The sequence below is a fragment of the Pongo abelii genome, chromosome 5, assembly GCF_028885655.2.
Source record: "Pongo abelii isolate AG06213 chromosome 5, NHGRI_mPonAbe1-v2.0_pri, whole genome shotgun sequence".
In the NCBI taxonomy this organism is placed as follows: Eukaryota; Metazoa; Chordata; class Mammalia; order Primates; family Hominidae; genus Pongo; species Pongo abelii.
Window position 1 is genome coordinate 171,724,086 of NC_071990.2, and position 16,077 is coordinate 171,740,162.

General features: G+C 40.3%; 1 protein-coding gene across 1 annotated transcript in view; it reads right to left on the reverse strand.

The window, feature by feature from the left end:
* The window catches only part of DYNLT2 (dynein light chain Tctex-type 2), a 26,238-nt gene continuing 10,161 nt past the window's right edge, over window positions 1-16,077 (reverse strand). Inside the window, exons 4-5 of the mRNA XM_002817601.6 lie at window positions 14,766-14,886; window positions 1-116 (exon numbers count right to left, since the gene is read on the reverse strand). Coding sequence (XP_002817647.3) covers window positions 14,776-14,886 — 111 coding nt within the window. The 3' untranslated portion in view covers window positions 1-116; window positions 14,766-14,775. The remainder of the gene's footprint in view (window positions 117-14,765; window positions 14,887-16,077) is intronic.

The following is a 16,077-nucleotide window of genomic DNA, read 5'->3' on the forward strand; positions in this document are numbered from 1 at the left end:
CCCTCAAGCCACTCCTAATCCAGCTTCGTTCTCTCAGCAGCAGCCTCAGACCAGCCCTACTTCCCTCTGTCCCACCACGTGCAGGTGTAAGCTTCCGCTGCACTCCTTGTCTGAATCTGCCAAGAAGAAACTGCATGTTTCAGCTAAATTCTGATCAGGATAGAGTTTAGCGGTTTTTTTTTTTAAAGGAAAAAAAAAAAAAAAAACTCTTCAGCTATTTGGTACTCCTCTCCCTCCGGGATTCTGTCTCTAGATTGTGAAAGCTGTCAGAAAATGGAGTCAGGGAAAGCCATGATGGGAAAGTTCTCACTAATAATTGCCTGATATAAAGAATTAGCACAAAAGACTGCCAAAACCACAACCTTGCACAAAGGCCACAAAACTACACAAAAAATGCTTCAAGGACATTTGTGCAGCAACTGCGTGTCCAACCTTGGACTGGCCATCCCCTTTGTTACTGATCTTTGTGGCCAAGGATAATTGTTTCAAAACAACTTACGTAATCCTCCTCGGTTTTTCCTTTTAAACCCCTTGTCTTCCTTTACCTCCCTGAATACACGTATAGTTTACTATGACACCATATTCTACATTGCAATGCCCACTCTCAAATAAATTTGTCATGTTTGGCAAACCTGTCTGTTATTTAGGTTGACAAGATCAAATGCAAATTTATTCCGGAGTCAACAAATAACTGATTCAGTCTTCCAATGTGCAAGGCAAGGAAGAATATTAAGGAGACACTGTATAGATTAGATCCCTGCCTATAGGCAGCTTCAACACTAATACAATATGTTACGAATATATAATTGTACTTTAAGGCAGCTTAGGTGGGAAAACAACTAGCAACTAAAAAAAAATGGAGTTTACTACCAACTAAAAAAATGGAGGTTTCAAGGTTGACATAGAATTTGAAAACTGCTTTAAAGACAGGTAGGAAAGATACAGGTAGATGTGCAATGGAAGTAGAAATTGGGTTTCAAGCCCCAGACAGGCTGAGGGGTAGGAAAATAGACATATTCAGGTACACCAGTCGTTCCAGCTTGGCATAAGAATAAGGTAAATGAAGATGGATTCTAGGAGTTAAGGATGAAATATGTAGGGAGGTACTATGATGTAATGGAGAGAACAAAGATTTAGAGTTAAGACTTTGGTTTAAATCCCAGCTGTGCCTCTTATTAGCTGTGTGATCAAAGGTAAATTAGTTAATCTCTCTGACCCTCCATTTCCTCATTTGTATGATAACAATAATGTCCAATTATTCCACAAATATTTTATGGCAAGCCAAGTATTAACTAAGAACTATGTTAAATGATGAAAATACAAAAAAACCATTTATTCATTCATCAAATGAATGCCTTACTGTTTACTAAGTTACACCCTGTTAGGCCCTGGAAATAAAGTGATAAGGGGGAAAAAAGCATGAAACTGTATGAGACCACTTAGATTATGCAGATATAGGTGAAAATAAGGCCCAAGACCAAGAAGTCCAAAGGTACTCAACTTGTGGAAGTAAGATAGAGAAGGAAAAATAAGAAAACTAAGTGTAAAGTACTGTAAACTGAAAGGAGAGAGGGTTTTAAAAGAGGGACTGGTCACCTCTCCTAATGGAGAAGTTAGTAAGTTGGCAGAGAAGAATCCATTGTATTTAGCAACCTGGAGGTAATTAACTATCTTGACTGTTTCCAGCTATTTCAGCAAAGTGGTGGTTTCAGAAACTAAATTAAAGCAGATTAAGGGAGGAATGGAAGCTTAGGAATTGGAGCCAGAGTATAGACAACTCTTCTGTGTAGTTTTATTATAAAAGGTAATGGAGAAAGAGAGTATCTGGAGAGGTGGTAGGGATGTTTTTAAGATGGAAGACATTAGCACATGTTGGTATACTAAAAAGAATGACTGAGCAGGAAGGCAGAAAACCATGAATTGAGCAGAGAGAGGAAACACTACTGGAAGGCAGCTTGTGAGAAGGCAAGGAAAAATGGGCTCCAGAGCACAGGTATTAGACAGGAAGCAAAATCCACCCATTTTAACAGGAAAGACAGAAGGTGGTCGCAGCTGCAAGCAGGTGAGTGGAAAACTTGAAGGTTTTTTTTCTTTTTTTTTTTTTTTGAGACAGAGACTCACTCTGCCGCCCAGGTTGGAGTGCAGTGGCCTGATCTCAGCTCACTGCAAGCTCCACCTCCTGGGTTCACGCCATTCTCCTGCCTCAGCCTCCCAAGTAGCTGGGACTACAGGCACCCGCCACCACGCCTGGTTAATTTTTTGTATTTTTAGTAGAGACGGGGTTTCACCATGTTAGCCAGGATGATCTCAATCTCCTGACCTCATGATCTGCCCGCCTCGGCCTCCCAAAGTGCTGGGATTACAGACATGAGCCACTGCACCCAGCCAACTTGAAGAATTTTTATTTCTGATATATTTTCTTTCCTTCATGAAATATAAAGGGAAAATCAGCTGACAGTTGAGTAGGGTAGAGAGATACAGGTCTGAGGAAGAAGAAGGTGTGTCAGAGAGCAGGAAAGCAAAGTTTCCAGGATGCCAAGTGTTTTGCCTTCTTGAGACGTGGTCATGAATTTAAAGTGAAACTACTCAGTCTGGCTTTGTCAGGTTCTCCTTCAAGTTTAGCTACTTGGATTCAGGCTTGGACAAAGTGGATAATGGGGTTCATTCAAGAAGGGGTTTTCCAGGTGAGGAAGAGGGACAAAGAAATTGAAGTGTGTTTGTAAAGGAGTGATTATAATGATGAGCCATGATATCTAAGCTGGACAAGGTAGGAAATTTGAGGGCTATAAATGGTGAAAAAAGCCAATGAACTGGAGATTTCAATAAGATTAGAGAATGGCTGTCTTCAGGGTACTAGAGGTGGTGAGCTGGAAGGACAGGAAATGATTGCATGAGAATAACTTGCTTGAAATAAAGATTTCAGAAGTCATACTAATATTGGCGACAGCAAGGTCTAGAGGGGTAAAAGGCAACTGAATGTGAGTTGGTTAAGGAATTAGAAAGTAGCATACAGCCAGTCCTAGCTTGGCATGGTAGAACATGACTATAAAAATGACCATGGAAGTTGAAATTGTGCAAAGTGATCTTAATAATCAAAGAGAAAAATTAAAATTGTTCTGTGACACTTAAGAACTTTTGTTGAAACATCAAAAACTCTCTTACTGCTATGTAGACATATATCAGGAACTTTTTAAATTGTAAAACTAATTTATTTGGTATGCCATAATTTAAAACATGAGAAACATGGAGAATCAGTCTTTATTCTTTGTGAAAAACAAAAGAAAACAAAAAAACTTACCAATAGTAGTGTGAACTGTGTTTGCCTCTTCTCATACTATTAATCTTCTGTCTTGAAAAATTGTCATTCTGCATTCTAAGTTTAGATTAGCTTCCAACATTTTATCTTTGCATTTTCAATCTTGTGAACTATCTCAGGAATTCTTTAATACAAAGTGTATCAGCAACACTTCCTGTGGACCTCTTCACCCTTTTGTCACAGCCACTTTAATCTCTTAACATAATTCATAAAATGATGAAACCAGAATTTACTGGCTGAAAAAGGTTTTTATTTAGTCTCTGTGTGATTATCATTTTCTTTCAACAAGACAACCAACTTCAACACTTCGCCCGAATGCTAGCCAGACTGATTGGGAAAAAAAATTAAATGTATTACAGTCTTCAGTCAAAAGCAGGAAAAAGTCTTTATATCGGCCATAATTTGCATTCTCTTTCTAGCGCAATTTAAACCAAAAGATCCTGAAGCAACTTTACCTTGTTTTTTCTACTTACTGAACTTTTTCTCTATGGCTTCTATGGTGCCTTTTGTGTAGGCCGAGGTCTCATCCTATCTCTGCTTTGCTTTTATCATTTTCAAATTCCCTAATCACATCTAATTTCATTTCTGCATTTTTTTTTTAATTTGCTGTACTTTCATCTTTCTTGGCCAATTCCCTTTTAATGATCCATTTTTGTAAAATATCATGTTAGTTTATCACTGGGAAACAAGGAAGCTATACAACTACATGCTTTGCTGCTTATAAACTGAAAAACTGTGTAACAGTTGTGCAGTGACCAATAACTGACAGACTCTGAAAGAAGGATTGTGATATCTGCTATGGACTGAATGTTTGTGCCTCACCCGCAAATTCATAAATTGAAGCCCTAATCCCCAGTGTGATGGTATTTGGAAGTGAGAACTTTGGGAGGTGATTAGATTTAGATGAGGTCACGAGAGCAGAGTCCCCATGATGGGGATTAATATCCTTTCAAAAAGAGGAAGAGATACAAGATTCATATTCCTTCTCTCTCTTTCTCTCTTCCCTGCCCCCACCCCCACCAAGGAAAGACCATGTAAGGACATAACCAGGAAGAGGGCCCTCACCAAGAACCCCACCATGTTGGCACCCTGATCTTAGACTTTCAGCCTCTAGAACCTCAATTAAAAAATATTTGTTTAAGCAAACCAGTCTAAGGCATTTCATTATATTAGCCCAAGCTAAGACAATGCCCATCTGTTATTTACATAGTGATCTGTGAACTGAGGAGCTAGCTGTGAATTTTCTTCTTTATGCAATTCCTCACATAAAGTTAATATGCCATCATAATTGAAATGTGAACCACGTTGTAGGGGAACTGGTATTATTTAACTAAACCACAGTAAATGAAATTTGCTTGAATATTCTCAAAGTGAAAATTGCACAGTGCATACTAGAACCGTGCAAAGTGAGGACTGCCTTATTGGATGGCTCATCTATGTGGATGTTGAAGTCCCAAGGAAAGATGACAGGAGTTGGGTGGGGATGAAGATTATAATCCAGTAGCTCAAGTCTTCAAGTGATGGGGAGGAAAAAGCCAGGGACTACAGGCAGCAGAAATCAACAGGTAAAAGATTATATATCCAGATAGCATAAATTTTCAGGAGCCAGAATTTTTTTTAAGGTCAAAAGGGTTACCTACGCTAACTCCTGGCTGTAAGTCATCAAAGATTGAGAGGAAAAAAACAGCCTTCATTTGAGAGGGCTGCAGTGGCACTCCTCTTCAGGGAAAAGTCAGATTGCTTTTAAGGAAAGGAACTCAAAATGCATGTGGAAGAGAGGTTGGGAATATAGAGGAGACTGATGAACCATATAAAGAAAGTTCCAGCCGGGCGCAGTGGCTCACACCTGTAATCCTAGCACTTTGGGAGGCCGAGGCGGGCGGATTACGACATCAGGAGATTGAGACCATCCTGGCTAACACAGTGAAACCTCGTCTCTACTAAAAATACAAAAAATTAGCCGGGCATGGTGGCGGGCGCCTGTAGTCCCAGCTACTCAGGAGGCTGAGGCAGGAGAATGGCGTGAACCTGGGAGGTGGAGCTTGCAGTGAGCCGAGATCGGGCCACTGCACTCCAACCTGGGCGACAGAGCGAGACTCCGTCTCAAAGAAAAAAAAGGAAAGTTCCATAACCTACCTGAAAAGCTTAGAGAAGCAAGGAGTCAGATGAGTGGATGTTCAGATTTGACTGATGGAAATGTTTATGTGATATTTTATGTCAGTGATCTTCACAGTGGGCAAGTGGTTCAAAAGTTATCTATCTGAATACTTAGCATGACAGTCTAGTGGGGTCAGGTGATCCCACCCTTTTATAGGATCGTGGTGAAGTACAGCCTAGGTGGAGGAGCCTAGGGGAAAGAGGCTGATGATAGCAGGGCAGAGGTTTTCTTGGTACAGGTCTCAACATAGCTTATTGGGGAAGAAGAGGAAAGGGGTTTTATGTTAGAGGAAAGGCAAGAATAGAAGATATTATGAGAGGACAAAGGGGGGTATCTCACCCAATCTGGAGAAGCAGTGAGAAAGACGTTGGATTGACAGAAGTGTTGCTAGGATCTGAGATCTTTATAATGCACCTGGAATCCACTTAACCTTAGAAAACAGCAGAGTATTACATTATGGACAATCTAGAACCTTAAGAGTAGGCACAAGAGTTGGTATTCACTCATAAGGCAATCAAGAGCCACTGAGGGGTTTTGAGGCAAGGAGTGATATAAAGTTATGCTTCCAAGATGAAAACTCCATCAGTTTTATGTGTAAGGTATGGAGATGAGACTTAAGGCAAAGAAAATAGGCCCATTGGGTTTTCTCCCTGCCTCATTCTTGGAAGCATTTACTAGAGGTGTAGTTGCTGAATACCAGCCCCCCAATACAAAAGAAGTTCAGTGAGGTCAAGGGCCTTGTCTGTTTTTTTCACAATACAATCTGCATCTCCAACAGTGCCTAGAACATAGTAGATGCATGATTCTGTTGAACAAAAAAATAATAAATGAATCAATGAAATAAAGGGGCTATTGAAACAGATTTGAGGGAAGTGAGTACCTAGGCTAGAGATATAACAAATGGAAAATTGAAGCTATTTTGAGCCACTTCAAAAAATTAAAATCTATAGAATTTAACAACTAAGTATATATGGGGGTTTAGAGAAGGGAAAGAGAAAGAACAGAGCTAAAGGTAATTTGGAGGTGTCAGACCTAATAAGAATAGGTGTGCATAAGTGCTTGATTACATATTATTTACTTTAATTCACATGCAAACCTTAGGAAAAAGGTATAATTCTCATTTTACAAACAAGTCTATCTATGAGGCAGTCAACTCAATTACCAGGTAGTATATTTTGCAATTAATTCATCCTGACAAGTTCATCAGGAAGGCAAATTGCATGATATGACATATTTCATAGGTTATTACTAATGTTTTCTGTGGTCAAGATTAGCATCAATAGCTCCTTTTAAAGAGATTTTTTTGGCTACAACTATCATATGTATTCTCTGTATAATGGTGGAGTGATTTTTTTTTCATCAAGCATATTTTTCTTTTATTATGAAAGAACAGTTGTTCTGATATATAGCTGCCAGAAGGAAACTCTCAGGGAATTTTAGTTTACTAATAGAATTGGTAGAAATTGTAAGAAAATGATCAAAATTTTTTTTATTTCTTCTTAAAAAAAATGGGATACATGTGCAGAATGTCCAGGTTTGTTACATAGGTATACATGTGCCGTGGTGGTTTGCTGCATCTGTCGACCCATCTTCTAAGTTCCCTCCCCTCCACTCTCACCCCCAACAGGCCCTAGTGTGTGTTGTTCCTCTCTGTGTCCATGTGGTCTCAATGTTCAACTCCCACTTATGAGTGAGAACATGTGGTGTTTTTTTCTCCTGTGTTAGTTTGCTGAGGATGATAGCTTCCAGCTTCATGCATGTCCCTGCAAAGGACATGATCTCATTCCTTTTTATGGCTGCATAGTATACCATGGTGTATATGTACCACATTTTCTTTATCCAGTCTATCATTGATGGGCATTTAGGTTAGTTCCATGTCTTTGCTATTGTGAATACTGCTGAAATAAACATACATGTGCATGTGTCTTCATAGTAGAATGATTTATAATCCTTTGGGTATATACCCAGTAATGGAATTGCTGGGTCAAATGGTATTTCTGGTTTTAGATCCTTGAGGAATTGCCATACTGTCTTCCACAATGGTTGAACTAATTTACATTCTCACCGACAGTGTAAAAGTGTTCCTATTTCTCTACAGCCTCGCCAGCATCCATTGTTTTCAGACTTTTTAAAATCACCATTCTGACTGGTGTGAGATGGTATCTCATTGTGGTTTTGATTTGCATTTCTCTGATGATCAGTGATGTTGAGCTTTTTTTCTATAAGTTTGTTGGCCATGTAAATGTCTTCTTTTGAGAAGTGTCTGTTCATATCCTTTGCCCACTTTTTGATGGGGTTTTTTTTTTTCTTGTAAATATGTTTAAGTACCTTGCAAATTATGGATATTAGACTTTTGTCAGATGGGTAGATTGCAAAAATTTTCTCCCATTCTGTAGGTTGCCTGTTCACTCTGATGATAGTTTCTTTTGCTGTACAGAAGCTCTTTAGTTTAATTACATTCCATTTGTCAATTTTGGCTTTTATTGCTTTTGGCGTTTTTGTCATGAAGTCTTTGCCCATGCCTGTGTCCTGAATGGTATTGCCTAGATTTGCTCCTAGAGTTTTTATGGTTTTGGGTTTTACATTTAAGTCTTTAATCCATCTTAAGTTACTTTTTGTATAAGGTGTAAGGAAGGGGTCCAGTTTCAGTTTTCTGCATATGGCTAGCCAGTTTTCCCAGCACCATTTACTGAATAGGAAATCCTTTTCCCATTGCTTATTTTTGTCAGGTTTGTCAAAGGTCAGATGGTTGTAGATGTGTGGTGTTATTTCTGAGGTCTCTGTTCTGCTTCATTGGTCTATATGTCTGTTTTGGTACCAGTACCATGCTGTTTTGGTTACTGTTGCCTTGTAGTATAGTTTGAAGTCATGTGGCATGATGCCTCCAGCTTTGTTCTTTTTGCTTAGGATTGTCTTGGCTATATGGGGTCTTCTTTGATTCCATATGAAATTTAAAATAGTTTTTTCTAATTCTGTGAAAAATATCAATGGTAGTTTGATGGGAATAACATTGAATCTATAAATTACTTTGGGCAGCGTGGCCATTTTCACGATATTGATTCTTCCTATCCATGAGGATGGAATGTTTTTCCCTTTGTGTCCTCTCTTATTTCCTTGAGCAGTGGTTTGTAGTTCTTGAAGAGGTGCTTCACATCCCTTGTTATCTCTATTCCTAGGTATTTTATTCTCTTTGTAGTGAGTGTGAATGGGAGTTTATTCATGATTTGGCTCTCTGCTTACCTACTGTTGGTGTAAAGGGAAGCTTGTGATTTTTGCACATTGATTTTGTATCCTGAGACTTTGCTGTAGTTGCTTATCAGTTCCACAAGTTTTGGGGCTGAGATGATGTGGTTTTCTAAATATAAAATCATGTCATCTGCAAACAGAGACAACTTGCCTTCCTCTCCTCCTATTTGAATACCCTTTCTTTCTTTCTCTTGCCTGATTGCCCTGGCCAGAACTTCCAATATTATGTTGAATAGAAGTGGTGAGAGAGGGCATCCTTGTCTTGTACCAGTTTTCCATGGGAATGCTTCCAGCTTTTGCCCATTCAATATGATATTGGCTGTGGGTTTGCCATAAATAGCTCTTATTATTTTGAGATATGTTCCATCAATACGTAGTTTATTGAGAGTTTTTAACATGAAGGGATGTTGAAGTTTATCAACGCTATCAATCTGCATCTATTGAGATAATCATGTGGTTTTTGTCTTTGGTTCTGTTTATGAGATGGATTACATTTATTGATTTGCATATGTTGAACCAGCCTTGCATCCCAGGGATGAAGCCAACTTGATCATGGTAGATAAGTTTTTTGATTTGCTGCTGGATTCGGTTGGCCAGTATTTTATTGAGAATTTTCACATCGATGTTCATCAGGGATATTGGCCTGAAGTTTTCTTTTTTTTGTTGTGTCTCTTCCAGGTTTTGGTATCAGGGCGATGCTGGCTTCATAAAATGAATTAGGGAGGATTCCCTCCTTTTCAATTGTTTGGAATAGTTTCAGAAGGAATGGAACTAGCTCCTCTCTGTATTTCTGGTAGAATTCAGCTGTGAATCCTTCTTGTCCTGGGCTTCTTTTGGTTGGTAGGCTATTAATTACTGCCTCAGTTTCAGAGCTTGTTATTGGTCTATTCAGGGATTCAACTTCTTCCTGGTTTGGTCTTGGTAGGGTGTATGCATCCAGGAATTTATCCATTTCTTCTAGATTTTCTAGTTTATTTGCATAGAGGTGTTTGTAGTATTCTCTAATGGTAGTTTGTATTTCTGTGGGGTCAGTGGTGATCTCCCCTTTATCATTTTTTATTGTGTCTGTTTGATTTTTCTCTCTTCTTATTAGTCTAGCTAGTGGTCTTTCTATTTAGTTAATTTTTTTTCAAAAAACCAGCTCCTGGATTCATTGATTTTTTGGAGGGTTTATTGTGTCTCTGTCTCCTTCAATTCTTCTCTGATCTTCTGCTAGCTTTTGGATTAGTTTGCTCTTGCCTCTGTAGCTCTTTTAATTGTGATGTTAGGGTGTTGATTTGACATCTTTCTAGCTTTCTGATGCAGGCATTTAGTGCTATAAATTTCCCTCTTAACACTGCTTTAGCTGTGTCCCAGAGATTCTGGTATATTATCTTTGTTCTCATTGGTTTCAAATAACTTCTTGATTTTTGCCTTAATTTCATTATTTACCCAGGAGTCATTCAGGAGCAGGTTGTTCAACTTCCATGAAATTGTGTGGTTCTGAGTGAGTTTCTTAATCCTGAGTTCTAATTTGATTGCACTGTCGTCTGAAAGACTGTTTGTTATGATTTCAGTTCTTTTGCATTTGCTGAGGAGTGCTTTACTTCCAATTATATGGTTGATTTTAGAATAAGTGCCATATGGCACTGGAAAGAATGTATATTCTGTTGATTTGGAGTAGAAAGGTCTGTAGACGTCTACTACGTCCACTTGATCCAGAGCTGAGTTCCAAGTCCTGAATATCCTTGTTAATTTTCTGTCTCATTGATCTGTCTAATACTGACAGTGGGGTGTTAAGGTCTCTCACTATTACCGTGTGGGAGTCTAAGTCTCTTTGTAGGTCTCTAAGAATATGTTTTATGAATTTGAGTGCTCTGGTATTGGGTGCATATATATTCAGAATAGTTAGCTCTTCTCGTTGAATTGTTCCCTTTACCATTACATAGTGCCCTTCTTTTTTGATGTTTGTTGGTTTAAAGTCTGTTTTGACAGAGACTAGGATTGCAACCCCTGCTTTTTTTTTTTTTTTTTTTTTTTTTTTTTTGCTTTCCATTTGCTTGGTAAATTTTCCTCCTTCCCTTTATTTTGAGCCTGTGTGTCTTTGCATGTAAGATGGGTCTCCTGAATACAGTACACTGACAGGTGTTGACTCCTTATCCAATTTGCCTGTCTGTGTCTTTTAATTGGTGGCATTTAGCCCATTTACATTTAAGGTTAGTATTGTTACGTGTCAATTTGATCCTGTCATGATGCTATTTGATTATTTTGCACACTAGTTGATCCAGTTTCTTCATAGGGTCATTGGTCTTTATATTTTGGTGTGTTTTTGCAGTGGCTGCTACCAGTTTTTCGTTTCCATATTTAGTGCTTCTTTCAGGAGCTGTTGCAGAGCAGGCCTGGTGGTAACAAAATCCCTCAGCATTTGCTTGTCTGGAAAGGATTCTATTTCTCCTTCGCTTATGAAGCTTAGTTTGGCTGGATATGAAATTCTGGGTTGAAAATTATTTTCTTTAAGAATGTTGAATATTGACCCCCAATCTCTTCTGGCTTGTAGAGATTCTGTGAGATGTCCGCCGTTAGTCTGATGGGCTTCCCTTTGTATGTGACCTGGCCTTTCTCTCTGGCTGCCCTTAACAGGTTTTCCTTCATTTCAACCTCGGAGAATCTGACAATTATGTGTCTTGGGGTTGATCTTCTCATGGAGTATCTTAATGGTGTTGTCTGTATTTCCTGAATTTACATGTTGGCCTGTCTTCCTAGGTTGGGGAAGTTTTCCTAGATAATACCCTGAAGTGTGTTTTCCAGCTTGTTTCCATTCTCCCCATCTCCTTCTGCTACTCCAATCAATTGTAGGTTTGATCTTTTTATGAAGTCCCATATTTCTTGGAGGCTTTGTTCATTCATTTTCATTCTTTTTCCTCTATTCTTGTCTGTATATCTTATTTCAGTAAGGTAGTCTTCCAACTCTGATATCCTTTCTTCCGCTTGGTCGATTCTGCTGTTGATACTTGTGTATGCTTCACGAAGTTCTCATGCTGTGTTTTTCAGCTCCATCAGGTTGTTTATGTTCTTCCCTAAACTGGTTATTCTAGTTAGCAATTGCTCTAACTTTTTATGAAGGTTCTTAGCTTCTTTCCATCGGGTTAGAACATGCTCCTTTAGCTGATCATAATTTTTTCATTACACATCTTCTGAAGTCTACTTCTGTCAATTCGTCCCTCTGATCCTCCGTCCAGTTCTGTGCCCTTGATGGAGAGACACTGTGATCATCTGGAGGAAAAGAGGCACTCTGGCCTTTTGGGTTTTCAGCATTTTTTCATTGATTCTTTCTTATCTTCATGAGTTTGTCTAGTTTTGGTCTTTGAGGCTGCTGACCCTTAGATGGGGTTTTTGTGGGGGCCTTTTTTGTTGTTGTTGTTGTTGTCATTTTCTGCTTGTTTGTTTTTCTTTAAATAGGCCCCTTTTCTGTAGGGCTGCTGCAGTTTGCTGGGGTGAATGGCCCTACTCATCTGATTTGCTCTTATACCTGGAGATGTCACTCAAGGAAGCTGGAAAGCAGCAAAGATGGGTGCCTGCTCCTTTTTCTGGGACCTCTGACCTTAAGGGGTACCAACCTGATGCCAGTAGGATCACTCCTGTATAGGGTATCTGACAACTCCTGTTGGAGGGTCTCACCCAGTTGGGTGACACGGGGAGCAGGACCCATCTAATGAAGCAATTTGTCCCTTGGTAGAGAGGGTGTGTTTCACTGGGGGGAATCCACTTGTCTGGGCTGCCTGGATTACTCAGAACTACCAGGAGGAGAAGCTAAGCCTGCTGGTCCACAGAGACTGCAGCCACCCCTCCCACTAGGGGCTCAGGCCCAGGGGGATCCAAATTCTGTCCCTGAGCCTGTGGCTGGAGTTATTGGAGATCCTGCAGGAAAGCCCCACCCACTGAGGAAGGATGGGTCAGAGTTAGACCTGAAGAGGCACTCTGGCTGCAGACTGCCACAGCTGGTGTGTTGGGCTGTGGGAACAAGTCTTGGGACCAAGCTGTCCGGCCTGCCTGGCTCCAGCAAGGGAAAAGCGCAGCCTGAAGCTATAGAAATGGGTGCTGCCCTTCCCCTACCCAGGGGGCTTAGCATGCTAGGCAGTTGCAAGTCCCAGTGCTGGCTGCTGCCCCTCCCACAAGGAGTTCAAATGGCTTAGACATCAGGCAGCCGCAGCCAGTGCTGGCCACCCTTCCCCATGGGAGTTCAGTAAGCTTAAGCAGATTCCAGCTGAGAGGCTGTAAGAATCTGCGGATTCCAGAGTTGTGATGCTAAGCCCCAGTGGCATGGGTTTGAAAGTGGAATCTTCCGATCTGTGGGTTGCACAGTTCCATGGAAAAACAACAGTTTCCCTGGCTGGGTAGCACACTTACTCACCACCTCCCTTGGCTTGGGGGAAGGGGGTTCCCCTTCCCCATGTGGCTCTCAGGTGGGCTGCCGCACCACACTGCTCTTCCTTCTCTCTGTGGGTAATGCCAGCCTTCTAGTCAATTTTGATGAGAGAACCTGGATACCTTGGTTGCTGGTGAAGGATTCACATGCTTCTGTTTTTTTTCCCATAGGAGGCTCCTATATGGTGCTGCTTCTAGTCAGCTGTCTTGGCCCCACCCCTAGTTTCGCATGGCTGGGAGCCCTCAGGAAACTTAACAATCATGGTGCAAGGCAAAGGGAAAGCAACGCACCTTCTTCACAAGGCAGCAGGAGGGAGCTGGAGTGATTTTCTAAGAGTAATTCTGGCCAAACTTTCATGCACTCCCTCAGCCAAACTCCATTTGAATCTATTCAGGCAGGAATCATAGTTCAGCTCCTTAACTCTCATAAGTGGAAACTGACACCAACTCATTATAAAACCTAAGTGGGAAAAAAACCCCTTCTCTGCTATTTTTATCTCCTTGTTTAGAGATAATTCAACTAATAGGTATTTTTACTGGTCAATACTGACATGGTTGTTTTCAGTTCTGGTTGTAATGATGAAAATCATACTGATTATCACAGGTATTGCTTGCCTCCCACAAGTGCACACCCTGCCTCCCTGCTAGAAGAGTCTCAATTTGTACACTGGATCCACAATTTTCTCCTTTTTTTTTTTAAGAGATGGAGTCTTGCCATGTTACTCAGGCTGGTCTCAAATTCCTGGGCTAGAGCAATCCTCCCACCTCGGCCTTCCCATGTGCTGGGATTATAGGAGTGAGCCACTGTGGCTGGCAAATAGCCACACTTTTCACATGATCTCATGCTTCAGAAAAGGTAGGCTCCAGCCTCAACCTTAAGGAGGGAATTACAACTGGTCTAGTCATAGGAACATGATTAAATTCTGTCAAGCAAAATGAATGTACGTGGAAGTCTGTGGGGAGAGTGGGAAGTTGGAGAGAACCTGGATCCTTGATCACATCCCTGGGAAATAAAATTTTTCTTATTTCTTTAAACAATTAATATGAATTTTCAGTTCTTGCATCTGAAAAAAAACATCCTAGAAGGCTCACAGAGCCTAACAGAGCCTAATAGATTAGTAAATTGACTACACACTTGTAAGCAGTTTGGCTGGAGTGGGAGGATATTAGGGAATTATGAAATATAATAACATCTTTCAAACTTGGTAATTCCTTTCAAAACAATGAATACAAAGTATTAAAATATCATTAGAAATTTCCAAAATCTATCTTAACATCTACTTAATTTGATACTTGACAAGGTTGCATTTTAATTTCCTGTAGCAAATTATCATTTTCTTAAATCTTACAAAAATGATCTTTTCCCTATACTCTACTCTAAGAATTTGTATATACATACATATATACACACACAGACACACATGCATACACCTTTTATAGTACTTTGGCATAATATTATGTTAGTTAATATAATAGTAAGTATAAATATAAAAATCTAGCTTCTACTTTGTTGTTAAAATAATACAATTGAAAGGCCTCAAATGAGAATAAGAATATAGCAAATCAGAAATATTACAAGGTTCACAAATATGTAAATTTCATTTATTTTTGAAAGGTTAGGAAATAAACAATCCTTAGTACCTGTAATGAGCTATTCATAATAAAGGGCAAACACCAAGACCAGTGCCATGTAGGATTCTCCTTCGTGTTTAGCTGCGACCCAGCTGTCCCATGCAATGTCCCAGATCCATCTGCTGGCAATCTGTGAGAGAAATTTTGTAAAGACCAACTTTAGATTGAACATATTAAGAAGTAATTTTCAAATCTACACTAGTTTTTTAAAAATGAATGCATCAGTATCTCAGAAATTATTTTTAAGATGTAATTTGTCTGGTTTTCCCTTTCATAAAGAGCCTGGAGAATGACGCTGCCCCAGCCCATCCTTCTTCTTTACCAGAGGCTGGCCTTTCTCTAAAACAGAGAGAGGCTCCCCTAGCTGTGTTTCCAGGGCCAGGAGCAGAAGGCCCCTGGGAATGGGGATGTAGTGGCTCTGCATACAGTATGACTCTGCCATGTAGTCCATGATAAGGAAGTCTTCCCACCCTTTAAAGATTTTCAGCCAAAAAGTTTGTCAGGGCCTTGCCTTGAAATGAAGAAATGGCATTAACTATACAAGTAGGCTGTTATGGCCAATTCTAACTCCTTTTCTCTGTGTTCAAACCCGTGTGTGATCCGATTCCAGCCCACTTCTTTGTGGAGAATCTAAAATGGCCCAAATTCTTTTTTTTTCTTTTTCTTTTCTTTTTTTTTTTTTTGAGACATAGTTTCACTCTTATTTCCCAGGCTAGAGTGTAATGGCGTGATCTCGGCTCACTGCAGCCTCCACCTCCTGAGTTCAAGTGATTCTCCTGCCTCAGCCTCCTGAGTAGCTGGGATTACAGGTGCCTGCCACCACGTCCAGCTAATTTTTGTATTTTTAGTAGAGATGGGGTTTCACCATGTTGACCAAGCTGGTCTTGAACTCCTGACCTCAGCTGATCCACCCGCATCAGCCTCCCAAAGTGCTGGGATTACAGGCATGAGCTACCACGTCCGGCCGAAAAAGGCCCAAATTCTTTATGGCTTCTCCTATTAGGAAGTTGACATTATGTCCCCACCCTGTGAATAAGCCTTGGCCTTGTGACTTGCTATGAGTTGTAAAATATGACACTGGGAAACTTCCAAGCAAGGCCTTCAGAGGTCTTGTAGCTTCCGCTCTCACGCTCGTGGAACACTATGCTGAGACCCCCATGTTATCAAAGCCCACTCAACCTACTGGAGGATGCTGGCTCACATGCAGGAGAACCCAGGTGCCCAGGCCACAGCTAGCCCAACAGTCAGACAAGTGACAGCCGTCTTGGACCTGCAGGCCCAGGTAAATCATTAGAGGGCTACAAGTGCATCAATGAGACCA